The sequence below is a fragment of the Drosophila melanogaster genome, chromosome 2R (genome assembly GCF_000001215.4).
Source record: "Drosophila melanogaster chromosome 2R".
Classification (NCBI taxonomy): domain Eukaryota; kingdom Metazoa; phylum Arthropoda; class Insecta; order Diptera; family Drosophilidae; genus Drosophila; species Drosophila melanogaster.
In genome coordinates, this window is record NT_033778.4 from 23,877,629 (window position 1) to 23,898,296 (window position 20,668).

Here is a 20,668-nt window from a genome sequence, read left to right on the forward strand (position 1 = left end):
GCTTTATTCAAATTTTGGCGCCCTAGAAAGCCGTTATAAACTTGGTATTTTATGGGTATTTTCCAAGTGGATTAGTATATTATAAGCGTGAGTTGGCAGCCCAGATGCCAACAAGTATATTTCATTTGTTGTGTGTGCTATATAAAATATATATAGTGACGTATTTGGGTGGTCCAAACCAGCCACTTCCATTATTTCAAAGAAATCAGTAATGCACTCTAGTAATTTTCCATAACGTATCCCAGCTGCGCAGCATTCGTTTATCTTTGGCAGCGCAGCCGTTCTTGTAAACATCCTAAAGCCTGACCTAAGCAGATTTGACTGCCCTCTTTCAACGCTACCTAATCTTAAGAACCCAAGAGCGAGGCTCTCCCGAAATACAAATATTGTTCAAATACTGAGGCTTCTCCTCAATCCAATTTGCATTTGATTTTTAGTCTTAAGCTGAGATCCAAAGAATAAAGTCGTGAAACTATTTCTCCTAAAAACTATTTTTTATTTCTTGGCGTTGTCCTTAGTCAACTGACGGGACATTAGTTCGACTCATAAATAAAACAACAATTTTACTATATTAATTATAACATTCTATTTGATATATTTTTAAAAATAATTAAAAGTTCACTTTATCAATTAAGCACCCCATACGATATAAATCAGTCATTGAAGCTTACCAAGCATACGTACGTACAGAGATAATTTGCGAAATACCCGAACTTAGCAGCAAATGGAGCACTGTTTAAACTCCGCTTTCGTAAAGTAACGGCTTTTGGCGCCCGAGTGGCGCTGTCATCGGAATCGCGATTCGCAAGCGAGGCGACGGTTATAGATAATATTCGCACTGCTGGTCGCTGAAGTATAACAAAACAAGGAGCCAACTGGTCAGACCGTCGAATGCGTATTTTCGACTGCGGACGATTTCGAGTCGCTCGGAGTTAACGTTAACTGTTATTTTTAGTTAAAAATTGCATCCGATCAGTCGGGAACGCGAGTTGAGGCCCGCGACTATGTGGTGTTTAAAGACAGGCATCCGCAAGATAGGAATCTGAATCGGAATCTATATCTGAAACTGAATCCGGAGATTCGGCCCAAGAACTCCAGCTCCAGATCGAAAGTCCACACACACGCACACCAGCACCAATACCCATACCATACCCATACCCACGGCGACATATGCACACAATCGCAGTCGGATTCGGTTTATTAACGGTAGTTCAGTGATTGCGGGAAAGGGACAGCGAGCGAGCAGCGAGGATAACGGGAAAGGATGGCATTGCCGAAGAAAATTAAATGTTTTAAGTATTTGGTTTACAGTTATGTGGTGCTCCTAGCGGTAAGTTGCATTGCTGTGCGCCCAAACGGGGCCACAACTACATGCTTGTCAAATTACATAAGCCTACATTGTACTCACACTCGAATGTATTGTATGTATGTACGTATTTATGTATGTTGATTGTTTGTGGGTCGCGAAGATTTCCAGATTTTCATATTTGCATATTTCAAAAGACATCAATGAAAGAGACACCCAAATACACCCTTTTGTCTCGACAAACGGAGTTAATTAGTTTCTGAAAGTAAGTCAATTCTACCCATGTAGATAACACTATTGATACACACCCGCCAGTGCATTTCTACATCAGTAACATACATCGTACACAAATCATACATCGCTGGCAGGATAATGCCTTGCGTTCGTTCTGGTCCCGACTTGCGGCGACCTTGAGCTACTTAAAGCTGCGCTAAGTACATAGGCACAAGTATACACATGCGTGCACATGGGGCTCCTTGGCATGTGACGTCAAAAGGGAGTAGGCCCCATTGCCACAGTATCCATGGTGTATACTACGTGGTGCAGGGCGCATCCCGAATACACACGGTGCAGCTGAGGCCGCGTCCAAGGACACCCAGAGTGCGGGGCCTTGAGATGAAAATCAGCAGGCAGTGATAAGAGCAGCGCCCGTAATCCTCATCCGTATCCTTATCTCTACTCCCTTGCAGCTGACTGGAGCTGCGCAGATCTTCCTGGGCACATCCCTGCTCTGGGGTCACTCGGTCTACTATGGAATTGTGCAGAACAAGCTGTGGGCTCCGGCCGCGATCCTGCTTTGCCTGGGACCCGTCACCTTCATCCTCTGCTGGATGGGCTGCCAGGCCACCAATCAACGCAAGCGATGCCTGCTGGGAATGGTAATGGTCATGTTAGGCCTACTTCAGTTCCATCGTAACCCGTATCCTTTGGATTCACGCAGTTTGCCGCCCTTTTGGTTGCCTGCATCTGTGTTCAGTTCATCATCTGCGGCTGGTCGCTGGCCATGAGGGAGAACCTGCCCACTTCCGTGGAGATCTTCATCGACGACTCCTTTGTCGAGTTCTTAGACAAGTTTTCGCGCACCAAGGTGGATAACCTACATCTGTGGAATAGGATGCAGTCGCAGGTGAGCCAAGAGCGGGCTATGTAAATCTAGTGGTTTTGGGGTATCCTAACGTAGAGATGGCGTTCCAATTCATCCCCGTTCCCTACCCATTAGTTGCAATGCTGCGGCGTCGACGGACCTCTCGATTACCGCCGACTTTCGCTGCCCTGGTCCTGCTGCTCGCGCCCGGAGCACGCCTACGAGTCAGCATGTGATACCCACTACAAGCGCGGATGCCTGGCCGTCGTATCGGAGCAGATCAGGAACCGCCTGCTGATCACCGCCTTCGGAGCTGCCATCATAGCCATATTCCAGGTGAGTCCCCCCCAATGGATTCTCTCTCAACTCTCAGTTAGTTGACCAATAATAAATTGAAAACCAATTCGCACAGAGCCTGGGAATCTTCTGTGCTGTCCACCTGACCATTCTGTTCGGCAAGAACGACAACACCCATCCCATGAACATGAACCGGAAAAAGAAGCAGCAGCAGTTCTTGCCCCTGACCATACAGGACAAGAGGCACGACATGCCCTCGCCCATCAATCTATCCCCTTCAGCACCCGGGCAGCGGGTTTTAAAAACTGCTCTGCCCTCGGCCATGCACAAATGACAGACGATTAGCTTTTAAGGATGCAAAAATTTATGGAAACTCCAAAGAAAAAGTATAAAAAAAATGTTGTAAACTGAGATGGAATGAATATAACTGTGACCCTCAATGTTACGTTATGGTAATTTTAAACAATTTAACGTTCGAGAAAAGAAACAACATTTGAATTTGGATTAACTCTCCAGTAGTTTAATTAAAGCTTAAAAACAATTGGATCTAACTTGTTTGTGGCCAGGAGTTGTCGTGGGTCCACGGGTTGTCCACTAGCCGTTGTGCGTGATAGTCGGCGGCACATAGAAGGTGTCTGCTGCCTTGGGCTTCTTCTTTTTGCCGAACCAGCGCTTGGGATAGTAGACCTTCTTCTTGTAGATCTGGATGTCGATGTCGTCCCGGTTCTCGAAGAACCACAGGTTCTGCCGCTTCGCCTCCAGTTCGCTGAGGGTCTTCTGGATGGTGGCCTTACGCTCCTCCACGCTCTGCGAATCCAGTTGTCGCTGCACCGCTGCCTCAAACTTCTTGGCCCACTCCTGATACGACTCGCCGTAGTCGGCCAGCAGTTTGGGCTCAAACTTCTGCACATTGGCTTTGACGCTGTTCTCCAGTAGCGATTGAATGGCATTCGATTTGCTACTCTTCTCAACGGCTTCCTGCAGGGACTTCAGCAGCTCTTCGGATCCCTCCAGCTTGAGGCTTTCAACTATGCTCTGTGCGGCTAAAAGAGTCTCCTTGTGCAGGGCAGCTGAGTTCGAGGCCAGAAAGCTGGAGGCCTCGGGCACTTGTCCGGTTAGGACATAGCCAAGTAGGGCAACGTTCTGCTTCAGCTCTTTCAAGGACCCTTCGCCGGAGCCCAATCGAACCATGGCGCGACCCAGTTTCTTCTCTTCGGTATTTTCGCTGGCGTCGTCGGGGTAATTGCGAATGAACTTCACGCGAACTTTTTCCTAGCAAATTCAGGTATGATTAGTAAACTTGGTAAAATGCCAAAATGAACAAAATCTTAAATAGCTATTTATGAGTGAATAAAGTTTCCAGCCGCTTAGCTGATAATTCAGCCACTATCGAAAATCATCTTACCACTTCAACATTTTTGGCAGGAGGTTGAACTTGAGAGGACTCGAAGGGCTTGAACTCCTTGGCGAAGGACCAGAAGGACTGTAGGGCCAGGGACTCCAGCAACTCGTTGTTGCATAAGTTTCTGTCCACGAGAATAGTGGCCAGCTGGGCAGATTCCACCGCGTGGCCATTGTGCAGCAGGAAGTCCAACAGGAAGCAGCCAGAGAACTGGTCCACAAAGAGCCCGTACTGGATGGGATTACGGAGCACCGATATCGTCTCCTGCGGATTGGTGGAGTCCAGCAATTGCTTGACCAAGACACTGGGAATCAGCGGCACCAAACTGGCCTCCTTCTGTTTCCTGCAAGAGTTATCTTATGAGTAGGGACACTACTTCCAATATGGCCGCACCCACCTGAGCTTGAGCAGCCGGTCCACCAGGTCCATGGGACGGTTATCCGGATTGACGAACACATCCAAATCCACACTCGTTACGGCATGACTGCTGCCTGCGGCGAATTTAGCCGGTCCCTCGTGCGCCACCTTGTTGAATTCCGCCGAGAAGTAGGACACCAGTCTCCTGGGTGGCAGTGCGCAGGAAATCCTCGATCGCAGCATTGTCAATTGTCTTTTTTAATTCATAAAGTGTTATAACCAGCCGATTAACAAATAACATGCAGCTGGCCAAAAGAGCAACAAAATCCCTAGCGCGTTCGCCAGTTAATACCGCAGATAGCGGTATTTTCGTATTCGAAAGCATTGAGGGTATTTCGACTTATAATATGTTGCTTTTTCCGGGAACGATGGAATTGAAAATGTCCTTGGAATATTTGAATAAAATAATTAATTTGAATTCTTTTATTCTAAATGAAAAAACACATAAAATAATCAAATCAAATTGCAACAAAACTATTTAAAAAACGGAAGAGTACGTTTTATATATAGTTAAAAGGCTAAATGATATTTGTATATTTATGTATATATTTAATATCTGTATATACGTTTCACTAATGAAGTGTAGAAAAATGTAAAATGAACAACGATTTCACAGTTTATTAAAATCATTCGAGGGTGTTGAAAGGCGGGCACTACTTATAAATTGCAATATTAAGTTATACATCTGGGCACATATGATTTCAATAAACTGCAATTCAATCTTGATCTTGTTAATTAGATCTGAAAGGTATTCACCGCCAATCCCTGCGGTGGGCACTCCACAACAATTGCTATATTGAGCGCACCGAATCGCCACCATCAACTGATTACACGCCCTAATGCCGATCCAATCCACTTTTTCCACCCGATAATGGGATGACAATTTACCCCTGAAGGGCGTGAGGTTTGGTACTTGTAGATGGTGACCCTTCAACCCCCATTCAAGTCCTTGTTTTTCTTCCCACAGGCTTAGCCGGCTGAGCCCTCAAAAGGGTGCTAAGCCAGTTGTCCCGGATGATATGAAAACAAGCAAAGTGTTACACAGATCTTATTTATTTAACGCAATTCGCTCCAAATAGTCAGTAAAAATAATATCAAAATAACTGCATTCATCAAAATGTATACTAATATTTACATAGATATTAGTGGATTCTATATTTGATCGTATAAGCATTTCATTTGACGGCCATGGCCATTCTGGGGTCCCTTGAGAGATGGGCCCAGGTATTTCGATCCTGCTACAGGATTCTTCCGGCCATCCAATTTGCTCGACTTGTCCTTCATTATGTAAATGGCATGCCTCTCCTGCTTGCGAAACTTGGCTCTTCTGTTCTGGAACCAGACCTAAAACACACAATGGTTTTTTTTTTTTTTAATTTCGATTACTAAGTCGTTTTGTATCCTTCAACAGGATATGACTAAATTCGTTTCGATTGTAAGCTGGCTTCGAGAAACCTATAATATTTGAACCTATCAACAGCAGATCGAGTTCTTTTCAATAGTTATATTATATTATGTAAGTATTATTTGTTATATGTTAATTATTGAAATATGTGTATCCTAAACTACCCACTCACTTAACCAGCAATTCAATCTCATTAGTTTTCCTCACCTGAACTCGAGCTTCCGTCAAGTGCAGCTTGGATGCGATCTCTTCCCTGGTGTAGATATCTGGGTAGTGGGTTTCCAGGAAGATCTTCTCCAGCTCGTTCAGCTGGTTGGACGTGAAAGTGGTGCGAATGCGCCTCTGTTTTGATTTGTCGGTCAGGCTCAAGCCGTCGTCTCCATAGGACTTCAAATGGAAGTCTATGGCGAGGTGAGAGTTGGTTCAAGATTACAATCCATAATCGATCCATCCAGGTGCACTGGCTGCAGGTGGAACTGATGGCCACTGTACTTACCCGTGTTGTAGGAGCCAATGTTATGGGTGGCCGGGTAAAACTCGGAGACAGTGGTGATTTTGGAGAACAATAAGCTCGACTCCTGGTTGAGGGAACCCCGGATTGCGGACTCGTTGGCGCAGAGCTTGTAACTGGAGTCAATCATGAGGTTGTAGTGATTTATGTGATTGGCCACGGAGAGTCCTCCTCCATTGGCGCCGCTGTTGTAGAACTCCGAGTTCGCGGTGTACAAACAATCCTTGTCGAAGTTCGCCTTGTTGAGCAGTGAAAATTCCATCGCATCTGCAGGTAAATTCACACACGGCACTCGATTGAAATTTTACAGCCCGCTAATGAGTCATTCGGCCATAAAACACATAGTTATAGTAGCTCCGCGGCCGCACACACTTTTAACTGCCCTTGAATAAATAAGCTTCGATTACGATTGTATCAACTACAGGACATCCACGTTGGACGAACAAGGATGCTGCACTTGTCTCGGGAGAGCGGGACGGAAAATTTCATTCGTTTCCGCGTTTGGAGGCGGTCCTAACGAGCTCCACTCGACATAGGGGTGGAAATCTGACTTTCCGGCGCGTGTCGTGCACTGCGCGAAAATTCACCGCATTTCCCCAATTGACTTGTCACAGCATGTCTAAAGAATTGGTTTTGGTTTTAATTTCATTGATTGCATCGCTGTCTGTTGGCTCTGATCTAATCTTCACTCAGAAATCTTCTTTTCAATGAATATTTCTTCAAAATCTGAATATTTTCCAAGCTCCATCTTTAAGCGAACTTTTCTTTGAGTGCACCAATTTTCACAGGCCTCAAAAAGCAACACTCAGAAGATTAAATTGGCTTATCGGGCAACCATGACGCTGGGATGTCCTGTCTGAGCGATTAAAGGAAATGCTTCTCTGGGATAATATAAAAAGTAAGAAAAATGAAAATCCTCTTTACGTTGCAATAACTCTTAAGGAACAGCCAAAGTAACATAAATTATAAAATATATTTAAACTTCATATATGAAATGGAAAGGGTATCGGACAGTCCGTCATCACGAGTACAGCACTTCGCCAACTTGATAAAACAAATGGTGTTGTACCGCACACAATGGATAAGAGACACCTTACTATCTTTTCTTGTTTATAACATTGGGCTGATTGAAACATTGTTTAAAGTCACTGGCAGGATACAACCCCTGTTTTCGGAAACAATTATTTGCTCTGCGGATTATTTCGATTAGTTAATTCCTGCTAATCAGAGTCCTGCCTAATTTTTATTTACTCTGCGCTGAAGTCCTTTTTTTTTTGGACACCCTAATGCTGGATTGCTAATAGGATAGGCTGGTTGTTCCATGTGCTGAAGCCATTTAGTTAAATTTTCAAAGAAAAACAGTTCCAAATTCAATGTATCTATCTTCGGAAACAATTTCATTGGGATCAGTTTAGTCAAACATACGAGGTAAAAGTTTAGAATGTGCCTCTTTTTCCAGTTGAAAAATGGTCTTAGTTGCCTTTGTGGATTTTACACATTTGCATGGTAGAGTGAGCCTTTTCTTTTCTTAATCAACGAATTGGAACGACTAAGTCTCTAGGAAAACAAAGCCACCTAATAGATGCACATCATGCTCAAACTAACACTCGTGCAAAAAGAAACTCTACTTTGTAGTAATCATTACTTAAATCGCAAGTCTATGTAAATCGGAGAATTGTTATGGCAATCATAATAATACAACATTACGACATTCCGAAAGTTTTGGAATAAGTTACTGTGTTACATTTTAGGTTAAAATATATCCAATATATGTGTAAAATTATAACCTTTCCAATTGTAATTGTATCAAACGCAAAGATATGAACTCATTTTACATTTAATAAATAGTATAGTAACCAGATGTTGGAGGTGATCGACCTGAACGAAACCCACCTGCATTGTTTGCTTAACCCGATCTCAAACCCACCCCGAAAATCCTGTAAAAACAGCAACATATTATTTAGTTATAGAGCATCTAAATGGGAAGCTAGTTTAAGTAGGTTTCAACCTAGTTGTGGGTGCAAATGAGCCTGGAACTACATGCATCGAACAAGTATCAGGTTCTATTGAGTCATTCTGAAAACAACTAACGTTAGTTTGGAAAACATAAAGTAAAGAAAAAGGGTTTATCATGCATAGGTGTGTGTTGCACTTACACACTAACTTGGTATAGTGAAGGCTTTTTCTTTTGCTAATCACCGAGTTGGAACGACTAACTAAGTCTTTACAAAAACTCAAGCATATGGATATACTTAAACCTATGAGTAACTGAACGGCTAATACCCTAAGATTTATTCAATTGTAAACAAATTCGAGAAATTCGACTTAAAAATGCCTTCTATCGGAATTTCAACAGAATTACAGGAATGTTAATGATCCCTATTGCCATGGAGACAGCATATTATTAACGCCAATCGTTACAACAGCCCTTAACTTCGGTCGAGAAGAAGAAAAGGTCCTTAAGGACTACGCTCGACACCCCCTGTCCTTTAACGGTCTTGCATGTTACCCTCGACTATCCCTAGTTGTAGGAGTGCGCCTCAGCTGGGCGGCCAACTGGTTTTCAAATAGTCAACGGCAGCTAGGAGCAGCGGAGAGTATCGAAGCGGAAAGGTTGTGTCCAACCCCCACACATGCAGGGCGACTTGGTTGGTGGTGGTGCCTGGCCAGCTGCGGAGCGATCTCCCCACATGTCCATGCAAAGATCGTGCTTGTGCTCCGAGAGTCGCGCACAAGTCAAGTGGCACGGGCTATGCGAGGAGGAGGAGGGTTAGGGTAGGAGGATCGTGTGCCGGAGAGGAAGTGCCGGCATTATCTCGGCTAAATTCGAATTCGTTTGGTTACGCTGCGTGGTCTTGGCCAAGAGCTCTCGTTCCTCATTTCTCGGTTTTCAGTTTTCGGTTCTCTGGCGGCCAAGAGCATTTAGTTGCCTTAGTTGTACCATGCCGAGCGGACCGCTGAGTTAGGATCGGTTGAGAAGTCTGGCATACGAGTGGAAGTGGAAGTGTAGATAGGATAGTGACCGTTATGGATACCCTGCTGATCGCCATTCTGGCCATCGGACTGCTCCACAGAGGTACAGCCAGATCCTGTGGCGATCCAGCCAGCAACCGATATGGGAAACGCGATTTTTAAATTAAGAAATGAAATCATTCGGAAGGCGCATATAAACGAATTTCGAATGCGCAAACCTTGAGAAAAATAATGACAAATCGGATATCTATAAATACGAACGTATATCCACATTCGGTTCTGAGTTAACATGTGCTAAAACGGAATATAAACAATATATAAACAATATATAAACAATATGTGCAGATTCGATTATCCTTTAATTTGTGGATTTGAACGGGCTGAAGGATTTTACGTGCAATTATTCGTGTTCGAAACTATATGTTTTTCAATGTGGAAAAAGCGCCAGTGGTTTTGAAGTCGGAGCAATAGATGCTAAGTGGAAAGCAAAAGATTCCAGCGAAAGGAACCTAATAAAATTGAACAGAGTTTTCAGAATTTTGGCACACATGATGACAAACTGCCGAATGAAAAATGTTCAATTTTCTAGCTTTTGTTTGTTATTAGTGTCTATTTTTAAAACGAAACAGGCATCCGCTCATCGCGTTTTCGCTTCTCGTAAATATACGCTTTCGCCAAATTATATAGATTTTTGTGTACAATGTGTTTTGGATTTGCCTGTGCTGCATATGTACATATATTCCAAATAATACCGCGCGTGTTCTGTAATTTCGAGACCTCGTCGTGCTAAAAGCTTTTCGTTTCGTTTCTGAATTCTGCGTTCTAATCAGTAATATTCGCTCTCCCCCAGATGCGCTATGCTATCCCACGAGGGATGAGTCCGAGGACAAGATTATAGTCCTTCAGAACGAGGAGATGGAGCCCACGATCCTGGACTGCGACTACGAGGTGGAGGAGAGCCCGAAGTTCATCACCGTCAAATGGTACAGAGACGACAAGTCCATATACCAGTGGATCTTCGGAACACCTCCATATGCCATCGTGAGTGAACCAAACGGTGTGGTGCGCTTAAGATACTAACCGCTTTCCCCTCCTTGATAGCCCGAGTTCAGGAACGAGATTGACAGCACCTATGAGAGCTCCACGGAGCCGAGCAAGCAGTACAGCTCGCTGGCTTTGATCAACCCCACGATCGCCACCACCGGCGACTACAAGTGCGTGGTGCAGACCTCGCTGAACACCTTCTCCAGCCACCAGAGGGTTCAGGTCATAGACCTGAGGAACTACACCCTGGAGCTGTCCCACAAGACGATCCACAATGAGACGCAGCTGAACTGCACCGTGACGAACGTGTATCCCAGGCCCACCATCACGATAATGTAAGGACGAGCGCCTGCCTTGTCGTAAGACAGCCTTGTAGTAAACAACGTCCCAACTCAACTCCGCTCCTATTACAGATCCAACGACATGGACGTGGTGAAGCGGGAGCCCATGGTGTACGAGAACGAGGAGGGATACTTCGATGGCAGCGCCGTGGTGGCGGCCTACGACACCGACGACGATCCCGATGCCTACCAGTGCGTGGTGTCCTTCGAGGGATACGGCAAGAACCTGACCACGGTGGCCACGTCCGCGGCGGCGGGCAGGAGCCACGTCGACTTCAGCCTGTGGCTGTTTTGTTTTCTGTACTACCTGCTCTGCAAGCTGAAGGTATTGGCCTAAATAAAAGCGTTGTTATTTATTGTTACTAAATTAATGTTTATTGAATTCTGTTTGCCATTCAACTACCTTTTCTACGCCCCTTCGGCCTAGTTAACCATTTTGTAAATAAATACGAATACTTCACAAAACCAACTACGTTAGTTAACTCTTAAGGTTGCTCTGGAAATGGATGCCGTCCTTCTCCGGCGGGGCTTCTAGATTTTAAATCTACGACTGCCCTTGTCGGCTTACAGCTATTACATTTTGTAAATTAACTCGGCTTGAACTCGAACTCCATGCGAACAAATGAAAATATGGGCTGCAATTCGGAAATGTTGAATATTTCTGTTTATTGATATGTGGAGCTGGAGTCCAGCAGTAGATTGGAACAGCCGTTCAGGTAGGCCTTGTGCAGCTTGTTGGCAAACTCCTTATCGTTCTGGATAAGGTACGTGAAGGCCTGGACGAACTGCGTCGAGTTCAGCAGTGGCTGCTGTGGCTGCTGTGGCTGCTGTGGCTCCGGATTGCCGTTGTTGGGCGCGTCGAACATGGTGGGCGGCATGAGGGCCGGCCCGGGCTTGTCGCCAGCCAGCAGTCTCCGCAAGCACTTGCCGGCATCGTCGTTGGCCATCAGCGCCGACGAGGACGGGGCGACTGTCGGAGATTGAGCCGTAGCGTAGCTTTTACCGATCTTCAGGTCGCTCAGGAGCTGAATGTTAAGCTGCTGCATCTTCTGGAAGGGCGACAGCCGGCTCTCGTGATTGTCCCTGCCTGCCGGGGGCAACAGATCCTCGCCAGGCGTGGCTGCCCGCTGCTGTTTCTCCAGCTGGTCCACGGAGAGCGGCTGGACGCGGTGGAACAGTGACTCTGCCGTGGCCTGCTTGGCCGATTCGAAGAACTTCAACACATTGCCGGCCGTTACGTTCTCCGCCGAAGGCGTCTTCGGCTGCCCGCCGCTCACCTGGGCATTGTAGTCCTTCTGGGCCTTGGTCAGCATGTTGAATATGCTGGCCGGCTGGCTGCTGTCCTGCTTTGGCTGCTGGGGCGCGGAGACGTGACGCTGGGCCTGGCCATTCGTTCCCTGATCCTTGGACTTGAGCAGCCCGTTCACCAAGCCGCTGATGCGGTCGCACTCCTCGCTGTTGTAGAACCAGAAGCCGCGGATGCGCGAGCGCTCGTTGCGGTAGAGCAGGAACGGCGGCTGCGACTGCAGCTCCAGGCTGCCGGTGATGGGCTCCACGAAGGACGTGGTGTTCAGTCGGTTGTTGATGAAGATGCTGTGAAAGGGCTCCGCGTTGCGGTGGTATATGAAGAAGGCTCCCTCCACATCGGTCTTTTCCCACTCGTTCTGCGACGAGTTGAACGTGTAGAAGGCGACGTGCGAGGACGAATCCACGATCTCCTTGGCGTACGGGTCGATCTTCTTGATGGCCGCCAGGTTCATTCGCGTGATGCTCTCGTCGGCCATTGTAAATTGTATGTAATCTTCAGTTTTGGCTGTGCTATTGCGAATTGCAATTATTTGTGAATTTAACGGCGCTCTGGTCACACTGCCCCGTGGATGTTTTCCCGTGTTTATCAACGACTGTGCTGCGGTCACACCGAATGACAATAAACTCTTCCTTTTGTCTATTAATGATTTGTTTGAGAAATATTAAGTCGATTGACTTGCATATAAAAATGGCCACAATTGTACGTAATAATATTTCTCAATTATGTAGCATAAACATTTAATTTATGTTTACTAATAAAATTTTCAACTTCGATAGCATTTCCATTTCAATATATCGATACTGAAGACCAGCTCTAGAAACTGGCGGGAACTAATTGCATTGCAATTTGTATTTATTTGAACACAGAATTGCCACAAAATGCAAAAGTCTATAACGTAATTTACGATTTAACAAATGCTAAGTATTGCCAATCTAACAATCCCCCGTTTCAGCTCCTTCTTCAAGAAGAAATCCGATGCCACCGACAGCCCCTCGCCGCCCAAGAAAGTTCCTAAGTAAATGGTGCCGCTGTTTTCTTGTTTCATTACTAAATTCCTCGACAAATCATAGGATTGATGCGAAGACCGAACTCCCAGATGAACCCCACATCAAGAGCGAAAGTGCCTCCCCGGAAACTAAGCCCAAGGTAGAACCTATGTCTGTGGATTCCGAGGAGAAGACAAGTCCGGTGAAAAATGTTAAGAAGGAACCAAAGGAAGTCGATGACAAGACCACTGACAAGAAGGTCACAACCATAGGTCTCAACTCCACTGCCGCTACTAAGGAGGATGTGGAAAACTACGATCCATCCGCCGACTCCTATCATCCGCTCAAGAATGCCTACTGGAAGGACAAAAAGGTGTAAGTAGTGCAGGATTTTGAGCCTCCAAGGCGAATTATATCAAAGGAAACACTTTCCAGCACTCCCTACTTGGCACTGGCCCGCACATTTCAAGTAATCGAGGAGACCAAAGGCCGGCTCAAGATGATCGACACGCTGAGCAACTTCTTCTGCTCTGTGATGCTGGTCAGTCCGGAGGATCTTGTGCCCAGCGTCTACCTCAGCATCAACCAACTGGCGCCCGCCTACGAGGGACTGGAGCTGGGCGTTGCCGAGACCACCTTGATGAAGGCCATTTGCAAGGCAACGGGGCGTAATTTGGCTCACATTAAATCGCAGACGCAGCTAACCGGGGATCTGGGCATCGTGGCCGAGCAGTCGCGCGTTTCACAGCGCATGATGTTCCAGCCAGCGCCTCTGAATGTGAGGGATGTGTTCCGGAAGCTACGCGAAATAGCCAAGCTATCCGGTCAGTCGAAAATGGACCTGGTGTACAATATGTTTGTGGCCTGTCGATCGTCGGAGGCTCGCTTCTTTATCCGTTCATTGATTGGCAAGCTAAGAATTGGCATTGCAGAGCAGAGTTTGCTCACAGCGCTGGCCATTGGTTTGGTGAAAAAGAACCACATCGATGATTGCAAGGCTAGCAAGGTGCCGGATGTGTATAAGGATGAAATAGTCGACACCACTTTGCTGTTGAAAACTGCATACTGGTAAGAACTAACTTAAGAACCAGCTAATAATTCAGATGCTAACGAACTTTTGCAGTCAGTGTCCCAACTACGATATCATTATACCGGCCATTCTAAAGTACGATATTAAGGAGCTGCAGGAACGCTGCCCCATGCATCCCGGCATGCCGCTGAGGCCCATGCTCGCCCAGCCCACCAAGGGGGTCCATGAGGTATTTGAGAGATTCGGCGGCATGCAAATCACCTGCGAGTGGAAATACGATGGAGAGCGGGCCCAAATCCACCGCAACGAGAAGGGGGAGATCAGCATATTCTCGCGCAACTCCGAGAACAACACGGCAAAATATCCGGATTTGATTGCCAGGAGCACTGCCTTGCTCAAGGGCGACGTAAAGTCCTACATCATAGACAGCGAAATTGTGGCCTGGGATGTGGAGCGCAAGCAGATTCTGCCGTTTCAGGTGCTCAGCACGCGCAAACGGAAGAACGTTGATATCGAGGAAATCAAGGTCCAAGTCTGTGTCTACATCTTCGATCTGCTGTACATCAATGGCACTGCTCTGGTGACCAAAAACCTGTCGGAGCGTCGCAAGCTCCTGTTGGAGCACTTTCAAGAGGTCGAGGGCGAGTGGAAGTTCGCCACTGCTCTGGACACCAATGACATAGACGAAGTGCAGCAGTTCCTGGAGGAGTCTATCAAAGGTTTGCCCTGCCAACCAACCTAAAAGTTGTTTACTTAAGCTTTATTTCACTAGGAAATTGCGAGGGCCTCATGGTCAAAACATTGGATGAGGAGGCCACCTATGAGATTGCCAAGAGATCCCGCAACTGGCTGAAATTGAAGAAGGACTACCTATCCAATGTGGGCGACTCACTCGATTTGGTGGTCATTGGTGGCTACAAAGGCAAGGGCCGGCGAACTGGAACCTACGGAGGATTTTTGCTTGCCTGCTATGACACCGAAAACGAGGAGTATCAGAGCATATGCAAGATTGGAACTGGCTTCACTGATGAGGACCTGCAAACGCATTCCGAGTTTTTGGGCAAACATGTGACCAGCGCCGCCAAATCCTACTACAGATACGACCCCAGCCTGGAGCCCGATCACTGGTTTGAACCGGTCCAGGTGTGGGAAGTCAAATGCGCGGATCTGTCGCTCAGTCCGATCCACCGAGCAGCCATTGGCATTGTGGACGGAGAGCGGGGCATTTCCTTGAGATTCCCTCGGTTCATTCGGATACGCGACGACAAGAATAGCGAAAACGCAACGGACGCCAATCAGGTGGCCCACATGTACCAGTCGCAGGATCAGGTTAAAAATAATCAAAAGTCGAGCACACAAATGGAGATGGAGGACGAGTTCTACTGACCGGTCTGCTCCAGCCATGTGTACACGATTTATTTAACAATAAAAGTCTGTTATCGCTATTTGACGCTGGTGCTGCTCTCGGAGGATTTGGAGAAGCGACGAGTTTCGAGCTCACACTCCTTCACCTCCTTCGGTTTGGGTTTGTTGCGCCGATTGGGGCGTTTGTTCCTCTTCGAAGTCTTCTCCTCCACCACGGAAGCCTCTCCATCCGAGCCATCTTTGCCGCCTGCACCTTGGGGCAGCTCATCTGATGCACGAATTCGGGCTTTGGGCTGGTAAATGGCAATCGATGGTCGATCCTGTAAACATCAAGCGGGTTAGTAAAATGTCGAGGGGGGTAATAGGTGAGACCCACTTTATTCCGAATGCGCCGCTCCTCTGAAGCTCGAAATTGAGCAGCCTTGATGGCTTCCTCTGCAGTTTCGTGGGCGGAACCTGCTGGCTGCTTGTCTGCGCCGGTTCTTTTTTCCTTGCGACCACCTCTGGCAGCCGGTGTAAAAACCTTGACAGCAGCTTCTGGTGTCTCGGTGTTTTCAGTCGCAGGCTTTTCTTTCGAGGCCTCCGCAGCGTTAGAAGTGGATGGCACGTCCAAACTCTCGTTTGATTCTGGCTTGTTTGCTTTCTTCAAGATAACGATGTCCATGGACTTTGAATTTTTGTTCTGCTTGCCGCTGGATGGCTTGCCTTTGTCCTGTTTGTCCTGTTTGTCCTGCTTGCCCTGGCCGTCATCCTTTTTCTTGTCCCGCTTGACTAGCTTACGCTGTTCGTGTTCCTCGCGTCGCCTCTGATCCCGCTCCGTTCGTCGTTTGGAGCGCGAGGCCTTGGCATCATTGGCTTGGGATCCAGATGACTGCGGATCTTTGACATCCTTTTTGGCTGGCTTCTTCGTGTCTCCTCCTCCGCCGCCTCCTTCGGCCTCCTTAAGCTTGCTGGCGTCCGACTGCGCTGCCAATCGCAACAGCTTCTGCTCCTCGCGTTGCTTCCGCTTCTCCTCGTTCCGCCTGCGCGCCTCCTCCCGGCGCTTCTCCTTCTTGTTGGCCAGGTACTGCAGGAGGGGTGTAGACTTGACCTTCTCTTCTGTTCGCCGTTCGAAGTTGAAGTCGATCTTGACGTCGCCCATGCGACTCGCCTCCTCGCGCTCTTGGGCCAGCCGCTTGATGAACTCCTGGTAGTGGGGTTCGCTCTCGATGGTGTTCACCTTGCTGTCGTCGTTCCTGGCCTTGTTCTTAAGGAAGCACTGGAAGGGAGCATACTCCACGATGGCCATGTACTCGACGCCCTTGTGGTCGACGAAGACGTAGCCGTCGAAGCGATCCCGGAACTGCACCACCTCGCCTATGTCCTTGGAGGACATATCGATGTAGGCGCGACAGGTGGCCTCCTGGCCCAGCGACCAGTCTGCCTTGCAGTAGTAATACGAGTCGTTCTCCGGCAAAGGACCCACCTGATCCAGGAACTGCGCCTCCGTCATGGTCGGCGGCAAATGCCGCATCACAATCTGCAATGAATGCATTAGTTTCGGAGGATCGTGGGATTAAGACAGTCTGGACGGTACCTTAACGATCTGATTGGTCTTGTCCTTCTTGTCCTTGCGCCTGCTTGCCTTGGACTTCTCCTTGGGCTTTTCCTCGGCAAAAGTTTCAGCCATTTTCTGTTCCTTTTTATTTACAAAAATCAAAACAAAGCCGAAAAGCCAACAAATGCAAACATGATGTGGAACCGATAGAGATGGCACTTTCGGCTCGAACTAGAAGAAATTCTAAAGTTCACAAGTGGAACCTATATCCAATTATTCTAGTAAAAAAAAATAGATTCTATCAAAGAAGTTAGTCACTTAGTTAGTTAGCCAAATATTAGGAAAGTAGAACTTGAAATATCTGTGCCATTTCTGGCAATTACGACAAGGCTCTGGTATCTAGATCTTTGGAACTAGTTCTTTAAATCCACATTGCAAGAGCGCTTTTTTTGACCGGTACGCAGATATCATGCTCAACTTTTAAACAGTTTCGACTGTTTTGGCACATTAAATGCTCGAATTGAATGAATAAAAGGAAACTTGGTCAAGGTAATGAGTAAATGGACATTCTAGAGAGCTTGACACATGATGCAGTAACATCGTTTTCAGGAATCTGAGCATTGCAAAATGATGGCGCCGGTAGATCCACCAGTGGGATCCTTTCTGAAGTGCTTCGTCTGCGTCTCCGATGAGGGCAGGACTTGGACAGAATTGATACAAGGTTTCACCAAGGAATCGGACAAGGTGGAAAAGAACCTTGCTCACCTGCAAACGCTTCTGGAGAAAGCACATGTGAAGCCCAGCGTGATATGCAGAGGCTGCAATATGCAGCGATACTGCAGCCTGTCCCATCTCGTGGCGGATCGTCAAGAACACAAGCCACTCTGCGAGGTGCTGAGGGATCTGCAGAAGTCCATGAAGATCGATCACCCGTTGAAGCTGCTCGGCCAAATCACCGATCGCAGGAAGCTTCAGCTCGTCATTTCGCAGCTAAAGATGGTCCTGCTGGCCAAGTTGGGCAGACCACTGAATCAGCGGGAGCATCAGCTAATCGGCAACCCAGCCGTGTGCGATGTGTGCTTCAGCACTGAAGCTCTCGAGGACTGTGAAGGATGTGCCGGAGTGGCCTTCTGCTCCGCGGCACACCAACGCCTAGTCAGGGGCTATCACACCCCGGAGGATTGCCAGACCCTGGCTCTGATTGCCACTCCGTTTCGTCAGTTGAACTGTCTAGTGAATATCAAGGACTTCTACCGCAGTTGCCCACTAAAAGAGTCTAATCTAATCAAGGCTTTCACCGAAGCCACCGACATACGGATCAGCGACACTCCTTGGACCGATCTGGAATCGTACCAGCTATTCGCTACCTGTTCCTCCTTCAGCGGCATCGCAAGTCTGTGCCTGGCCCTGTCGCACATTTCCTGGGTCCCAGATCCGAATAAAGCTGTCATAGTCTACGTGGCCGGCGCCACCGAGGACACTTTGCGCTACTTCGAGGACATGCACCTGCGTTTTCTGTTCCTGCAGTACCCAAGCATTCGTAATCTGGAATTACACTTCATTGGAAGAACCGTTGGGCGCATCGACCAAGTGGATATCAAATTCAGCGACAGGAGCTTTGAACAAACCGTGGTGAAATGCTTTTACCCCCTGTCATTTTCACAATATTCCTGTATTCTAAATGTGGATCCCACCTTGATTCTCATCATGCAACCCGATTTCTTCGGAGTCGGTAAAGTAACCCAGAGAATTTCTAGGTATATGAAAAGGAAGGTTCCACTCGAAAACGAATGGAAGCCTTGCTTGTCAAGTGTTATTCGATCTTTTGGTGTTCCCATTTGCTACACTTCGATTTCAAGGGCTCAGGCAATTTCCGATTTCGCGGCCATCACATTGTCCGCTGAGAAGAGCAAGATTGCCATCGAGAGAGCCTACAATATAATGGGCAATCCCTATCGTGAAATATTGCCACTGCACAATCCAGCACCAGAAGATACCGAGAGGATTGTGTATGCCAATAACTACCTCGAGGTTATTTTCACAAGCAAAAAAAAATGCCAATGACTACCAAAGACTATATAAGGCTTAGTTTAGTACACATAATACCTTCGACAATACTGACATTTGTTATTAAACAGCTGCTCGTCAAATACATATTCTAAGTTACCTGATTACTGCCACAAGTATCAAGTTAGATGCATTAAAACTACCCAAGACTGTAGAATAACTACAATTAGTTGATAATATCGAGAACAGTATTCAGTTTCGAACGCGGCTTTGAATGTCGCCCTTTAATTTAAACATGTTTGTTTATCCATTTACATTTTTGGTAATTCTTTAAGAATAAATTGTTTAACTAGTTGATAGCCTACATTTGTAATAAGTATAAATGCTCAGTTTCTCAATGCAGCCACTTAACTCTACGAGGAAAACGGTTACAATAACTTCAGAAGGGTTCTTTTTAGGATGTGGAAGCTTTGATCTAGAATGTCTTCTTGGAAATGACAACAATTAAATCGATTAACCAATAGAACGACTGGTGGAGATCACCCTCGCACAAGTACGGCGCCTTGGTCCATGCCTCCACGCGGTAGCCACAGTTCTCCAGCAGCTCCATAAACCTGGCCGCCTCCTCCTCGAACGACGCCTGTCGCCCGTTGTTCTCCAGCAGCGGGCGCAGCGGCAGATGCGAGGTATTCGTCTCCACGTAGTGCATGTAGGGAAGTACTAAGGCCACAACTGCTCGACCATTGGGAGCTAGTGCCAGGTGAATGTCCTCGAGCAGCTTGAATGAATCGAAGCAGCGGTCCAATACGTTGAGGCACAGAATCAATTCCAGGTTCTGCAGACCGTCTATCTCGGTGATTACGTTGAAGTTCAGCTTCTTCAGCCGATCGCGCATGGTCCAACTGGCCTCGGTGGCGAAGACCCGCAGCCCGGCACTTCCGCTCAGCTCGGAAACGGTGTTGGCCACGCGCAGCGAAATCTCACCGTCCCCGGCTCCGATATCCAGCAACGTGACCTACGATATGATGGCAGATGAGTAGTGGTCAAGACTAAAGGCTTTTACTCATCTTACAGGTTCTTGACCGCTGGCAGGCTGAAAGCCGCCTGCTACTAGCAGCTTGCGAAACTGTTCCTCGGACAGTATGAACATGGAGCCGCGCTTCAGGAACCCGTTGATGTCCGTCTGGGTCATGAAGAACTGCAGGATTGAGCGAGCCAGGGCGTGCCACAAGTGGGTCCAGATGTTTGCCGAAAGCGCCTTGGTGCGCTCCAGCCAGCTCACGGTGGTGGCATCCGGCTCGAGCGGCACGAACTTGGACTGGAATCTCGGCGGCAGCTCGTGGTTCAGGCAGTACCACTGAAATGCATCCAGAATTTAGGAAAAATCATATTGTTTCGGGATTTCGAGTTACCTTCCGAGTGTCTATGTCCTCCAGAGAGTTGTCGTTGTGGAATTTGGCGTGGATTACCCTGGCCAGGGTGCCGCGGGGACGATACACAGCCATGCTAACAGAATAGTCTATAATTGTGCTTTTATTTACATTTTCTACTTCTGTGTGTTTAACTTAGTTGTGCCATCATTTTTCCAGTTTGAAGAACTGGAGTACGGTATTTTTCCAGGGCTGGATTGCAGAGTTGCACTTTGATCAGCTGA

The 20,668-nt window shown here is 47.2% G+C and overlaps 9 protein-coding genes across 14 annotated transcripts, besides 1 other annotated feature; 4 read left to right on the top strand and 5 right to left on the bottom strand.

The window, feature by feature from the left end:
• Positions 1-154: 154 nt before the first annotated feature.
• Positions 155-568: a mobile genetic element.
• On the top strand, positions 569-3,232 carry TM4SF (Transmembrane 4 superfamily). Of its 3 annotated transcripts, none has more exons than NM_001274230.1 (5): positions 569-1,330; positions 1,996-2,184; positions 2,247-2,432; positions 2,526-2,726; positions 2,803-3,232. In NM_001274230.1, the coding sequence occupies exons 1-5, from the start codon at positions 1,265-1,267 to the stop codon at positions 3,037-3,039; spliced, it is 879 nt and encodes a 292-aa protein (NP_001261159.1). In that variant the 5' UTR covers positions 569-1,264; the 3' UTR covers positions 3,040-3,232. The 3 variants fall into 3 exon arrangements, with proteins under 3 accessions (NP_001261159.1, NP_477248.1, NP_001033968.1); NM_057900.4 differs by having other exon boundaries at positions 879-1,330; NM_001038879.2 differs by having other exon boundaries at positions 879-2,184.
• On the bottom strand, positions 3,189-5,299 carry CG4882 (uncharacterized protein). Of its 2 annotated transcripts, NM_001299862.1 has the most exons (4): positions 5,190-5,299; positions 4,487-4,891; positions 4,093-4,432; positions 3,189-3,959 (listed from the first exon to the last, which is right to left on the bottom strand). In NM_001299862.1, exons 2-4 carry the CDS (start codon positions 4,687-4,689, stop codon positions 3,282-3,284), a joined length of 1,221 nt encoding a protein of 406 aa, NP_001286791.1. In that variant the 5' UTR covers positions 4,690-4,891; positions 5,190-5,299; the 3' UTR covers positions 3,189-3,281. The 2 variants fall into 2 exon arrangements, with proteins under 2 accessions (NP_001286791.1, NP_477377.1); NM_058029.4 differs by lacking the exon at positions 5,190-5,299 and having other exon boundaries at positions 4,487-4,772.
• A 208-nt stretch (positions 5,300-5,507) lies between these two features.
• Positions 5,508-6,812, bottom strand: PHDP (Putative homeodomain protein). The gene is made up of 3 exons (NM_079110.3): positions 6,408-6,812; positions 6,119-6,312; positions 5,508-5,850 (listed from the first exon to the last, which is right to left on the bottom strand). Exons 1-3 carry the CDS (start codon positions 6,682-6,684, stop codon positions 5,659-5,661), a joined length of 663 nt encoding a protein of 220 aa, NP_523834.1. The 5' UTR covers positions 6,685-6,812; the 3' UTR covers positions 5,508-5,658.
• A 2,532-nt stretch (positions 6,813-9,344) lies between these two features.
• Positions 9,345-11,149, top strand: CG5597 (uncharacterized protein). Its single transcript, NM_137997.3, has 4 exons — positions 9,345-9,498; positions 10,246-10,436; positions 10,497-10,774; positions 10,853-11,149. Exons 1-4 carry the CDS (start codon positions 9,450-9,452, stop codon positions 11,115-11,117), a joined length of 783 nt encoding a protein of 260 aa, NP_611841.1. The 5' UTR covers positions 9,345-9,449; the 3' UTR covers positions 11,118-11,149.
• Positions 11,136-12,648, bottom strand: DCP1 (Decapping protein 1). Of its 2 annotated transcripts, none has more exons than NM_137998.3 (1): positions 11,136-12,648. In NM_137998.3, the coding sequence occupies exon 1, from the start codon at positions 12,562-12,564 to the stop codon at positions 11,446-11,448; it is 1,119 nt and encodes a 372-aa protein (NP_611842.1). In that variant the 5' UTR covers positions 12,565-12,648; the 3' UTR covers positions 11,136-11,445. The 2 variants fall into 2 exon arrangements, with proteins under 2 accessions (NP_611842.1, NP_001163282.1); NM_001169811.2 differs by having other exon boundaries at positions 11,424-12,648.
• A 235-nt stretch (positions 12,649-12,883) lies between these two features.
• On the top strand, positions 12,884-15,549 carry DNAlig1 (DNA ligase 1). The gene is made up of 6 exons (NM_137999.3): positions 12,884-12,984; positions 13,042-13,104; positions 13,160-13,450; positions 13,511-14,143; positions 14,199-14,824; positions 14,878-15,549. Exons 1-6 carry the CDS (start codon positions 12,968-12,970, stop codon positions 15,489-15,491), a joined length of 2,244 nt encoding a protein of 747 aa, NP_611843.2. The 5' UTR covers positions 12,884-12,967; the 3' UTR covers positions 15,492-15,549.
• Positions 15,438-17,359, bottom strand: Upf3. Of its 2 annotated transcripts, none has more exons than NM_166629.2 (3): positions 17,047-17,359; positions 15,847-16,989; positions 15,438-15,790 (listed from the first exon to the last, which is right to left on the bottom strand). In NM_166629.2, the coding sequence occupies exons 1-3, from the start codon at positions 17,137-17,139 to the stop codon at positions 15,548-15,550; spliced, it is 1,479 nt and encodes a 492-aa protein (NP_726375.1). In that variant the 5' UTR covers positions 17,140-17,359; the 3' UTR covers positions 15,438-15,547. The 2 variants fall into 2 exon arrangements, with proteins under 2 accessions (NP_726375.1, NP_611844.3); NM_138000.3 differs by having other exon boundaries at positions 17,047-17,221.
• Positions 17,360-17,434: 75 nt separating this feature from the next.
• Positions 17,435-19,369, top strand: CG17658 (uncharacterized protein). The gene is made up of 2 exons (NM_138001.4): positions 17,435-17,556; positions 17,617-19,369. The coding sequence occupies exon 2, from the start codon at positions 17,635-17,637 to the stop codon at positions 19,069-19,071; it is 1,437 nt and encodes a 478-aa protein (NP_611845.2). The 5' UTR covers positions 17,435-17,556; positions 17,617-17,634; the 3' UTR covers positions 19,072-19,369.
• CG5339 (uncharacterized protein) lies at positions 19,268-20,618 on the bottom strand. The gene is made up of 3 exons (NM_138002.4): positions 20,427-20,618; positions 20,087-20,371; positions 19,268-20,029 (listed from the first exon to the last, which is right to left on the bottom strand). The coding sequence occupies exons 1-3, from the start codon at positions 20,517-20,519 to the stop codon at positions 19,490-19,492; spliced, it is 918 nt and encodes a 305-aa protein (NP_611846.1). The 5' UTR covers positions 20,520-20,618; the 3' UTR covers positions 19,268-19,489.
• Positions 20,619-20,668: the final 50 nt, after the last annotated feature.

Coding starts and splice junctions, on each gene's coding strand:
- TM4SF (NM_057900.4), top strand. CDS start 1,265: ATGGCATTGCCGAAGAAAATTAAATGTTTTAAGTATTTGGTTTACAGT. Junction 1,331..1,995: donor GTTATGTGGTGCTCCTAGCG/GTAAGTTGCATT, acceptor ACTCCCTTGCAG/CTGACTGGAGCTGCGCAGAT. Junction 2,433..2,525: donor GGAATAGGATGCAGTCGCAG/GTGAGCCAAGAG, acceptor CCTACCCATTAG/TTGCAATGCTGCGGCGTCGA.
- CG4882 (NM_001299862.1), bottom strand. CDS start 4,689: ATGCTGCGATCGAGGATTTCCTGCGCACTGCCACCCAGGAGACTGGTG. Junction 4,433..4,486: donor GACCGGCTGCTCAAGCTCAG/GTGGGTGCGGCC, acceptor TAACTCTTGCAG/GAAACAGAAGGAGGCCAGTT. Junction 3,960..4,092: donor CTGCCAAAAATGTTGAAGTG/GTAAGATGATTT, acceptor TGAATTTGCTAG/GAAAAAGTTCGCGTGAAGTT.
- PHDP (NM_079110.3), bottom strand. CDS start 6,684: ATGGAATTTTCACTGCTCAACAAGGCGAACTTCGACAAGGATTGTTTG. Junction 6,313..6,407: donor CATTGGCTCCTACAACACGG/GTAAGTACAGTG, acceptor ACCTCGCCATAG/ACTTCCATTTGAAGTCCTAT. Junction 5,851..6,118: donor TGACGGAAGCTCGAGTTCAG/GTGAGGAAAACT, acceptor TGTGTGTTTTAG/GTCTGGTTCCAGAACAGAAG.
- CG5597 (NM_137997.3), top strand. CDS start 9,450: ATGGATACCCTGCTGATCGCCATTCTGGCCATCGGACTGCTCCACAGA. Junction 9,499..10,245: donor CATCGGACTGCTCCACAGAG/GTACAGCCAGAT, acceptor GCTCTCCCCCAG/ATGCGCTATGCTATCCCACG. Junction 10,775..10,852: donor AGGCCCACCATCACGATAAT/GTAAGGACGAGC, acceptor CTCCTATTACAG/ATCCAACGACATGGACGTGG.
- DCP1 (NM_137998.3), bottom strand. CDS start 12,564: ATGGCCGACGAGAGCATCACGCGAATGAACCTGGCGGCCATCAAGAAG.
- DNAlig1 (NM_137999.3), top strand. Junction 14,144..14,198: donor CTGTTGAAAACTGCATACTG/GTAAGAACTAAC, acceptor GAACTTTTGCAG/TCAGTGTCCCAACTACGATA. Junction 14,825..14,877: donor CCTGGAGGAGTCTATCAAAG/GTTTGCCCTGCC, acceptor TTATTTCACTAG/GAAATTGCGAGGGCCTCATG.
- Upf3 (NM_166629.2), bottom strand. CDS start 17,139: ATGGCTGAAACTTTTGCCGAGGAAAAGCCCAAGGAGAAGTCCAAGGCA. Junction 16,990..17,046: donor AGACCAATCAGATCGTTAAG/GTACCGTCCAGA, acceptor CATTCATTGCAG/ATTGTGATGCGGCATTTGCC. Junction 15,791..15,846: donor AGCGGCGCATTCGGAATAAA/GTGGGTCTCACC, acceptor TGATGTTTACAG/GATCGACCATCGATTGCCAT.
- CG17658 (NM_138001.4), top strand. CDS start 17,635: ATGATGGCGCCGGTAGATCCACCAGTGGGATCCTTTCTGAAGTGCTTC.
- CG5339 (NM_138002.4), bottom strand. CDS start 20,519: ATGGCTGTGTATCGTCCCCGCGGCACCCTGGCCAGGGTAATCCACGCC. Junction 20,372..20,426: donor AGGACATAGACACTCGGAAG/GTAACTCGAAAT, acceptor GATGCATTTCAG/TGGTACTGCCTGAACCACGA. Junction 20,030..20,086: donor CTGCCAGCGGTCAAGAACCT/GTAAGATGAGTA, acceptor ATCATATCGTAG/GTCACGTTGCTGGATATCGG.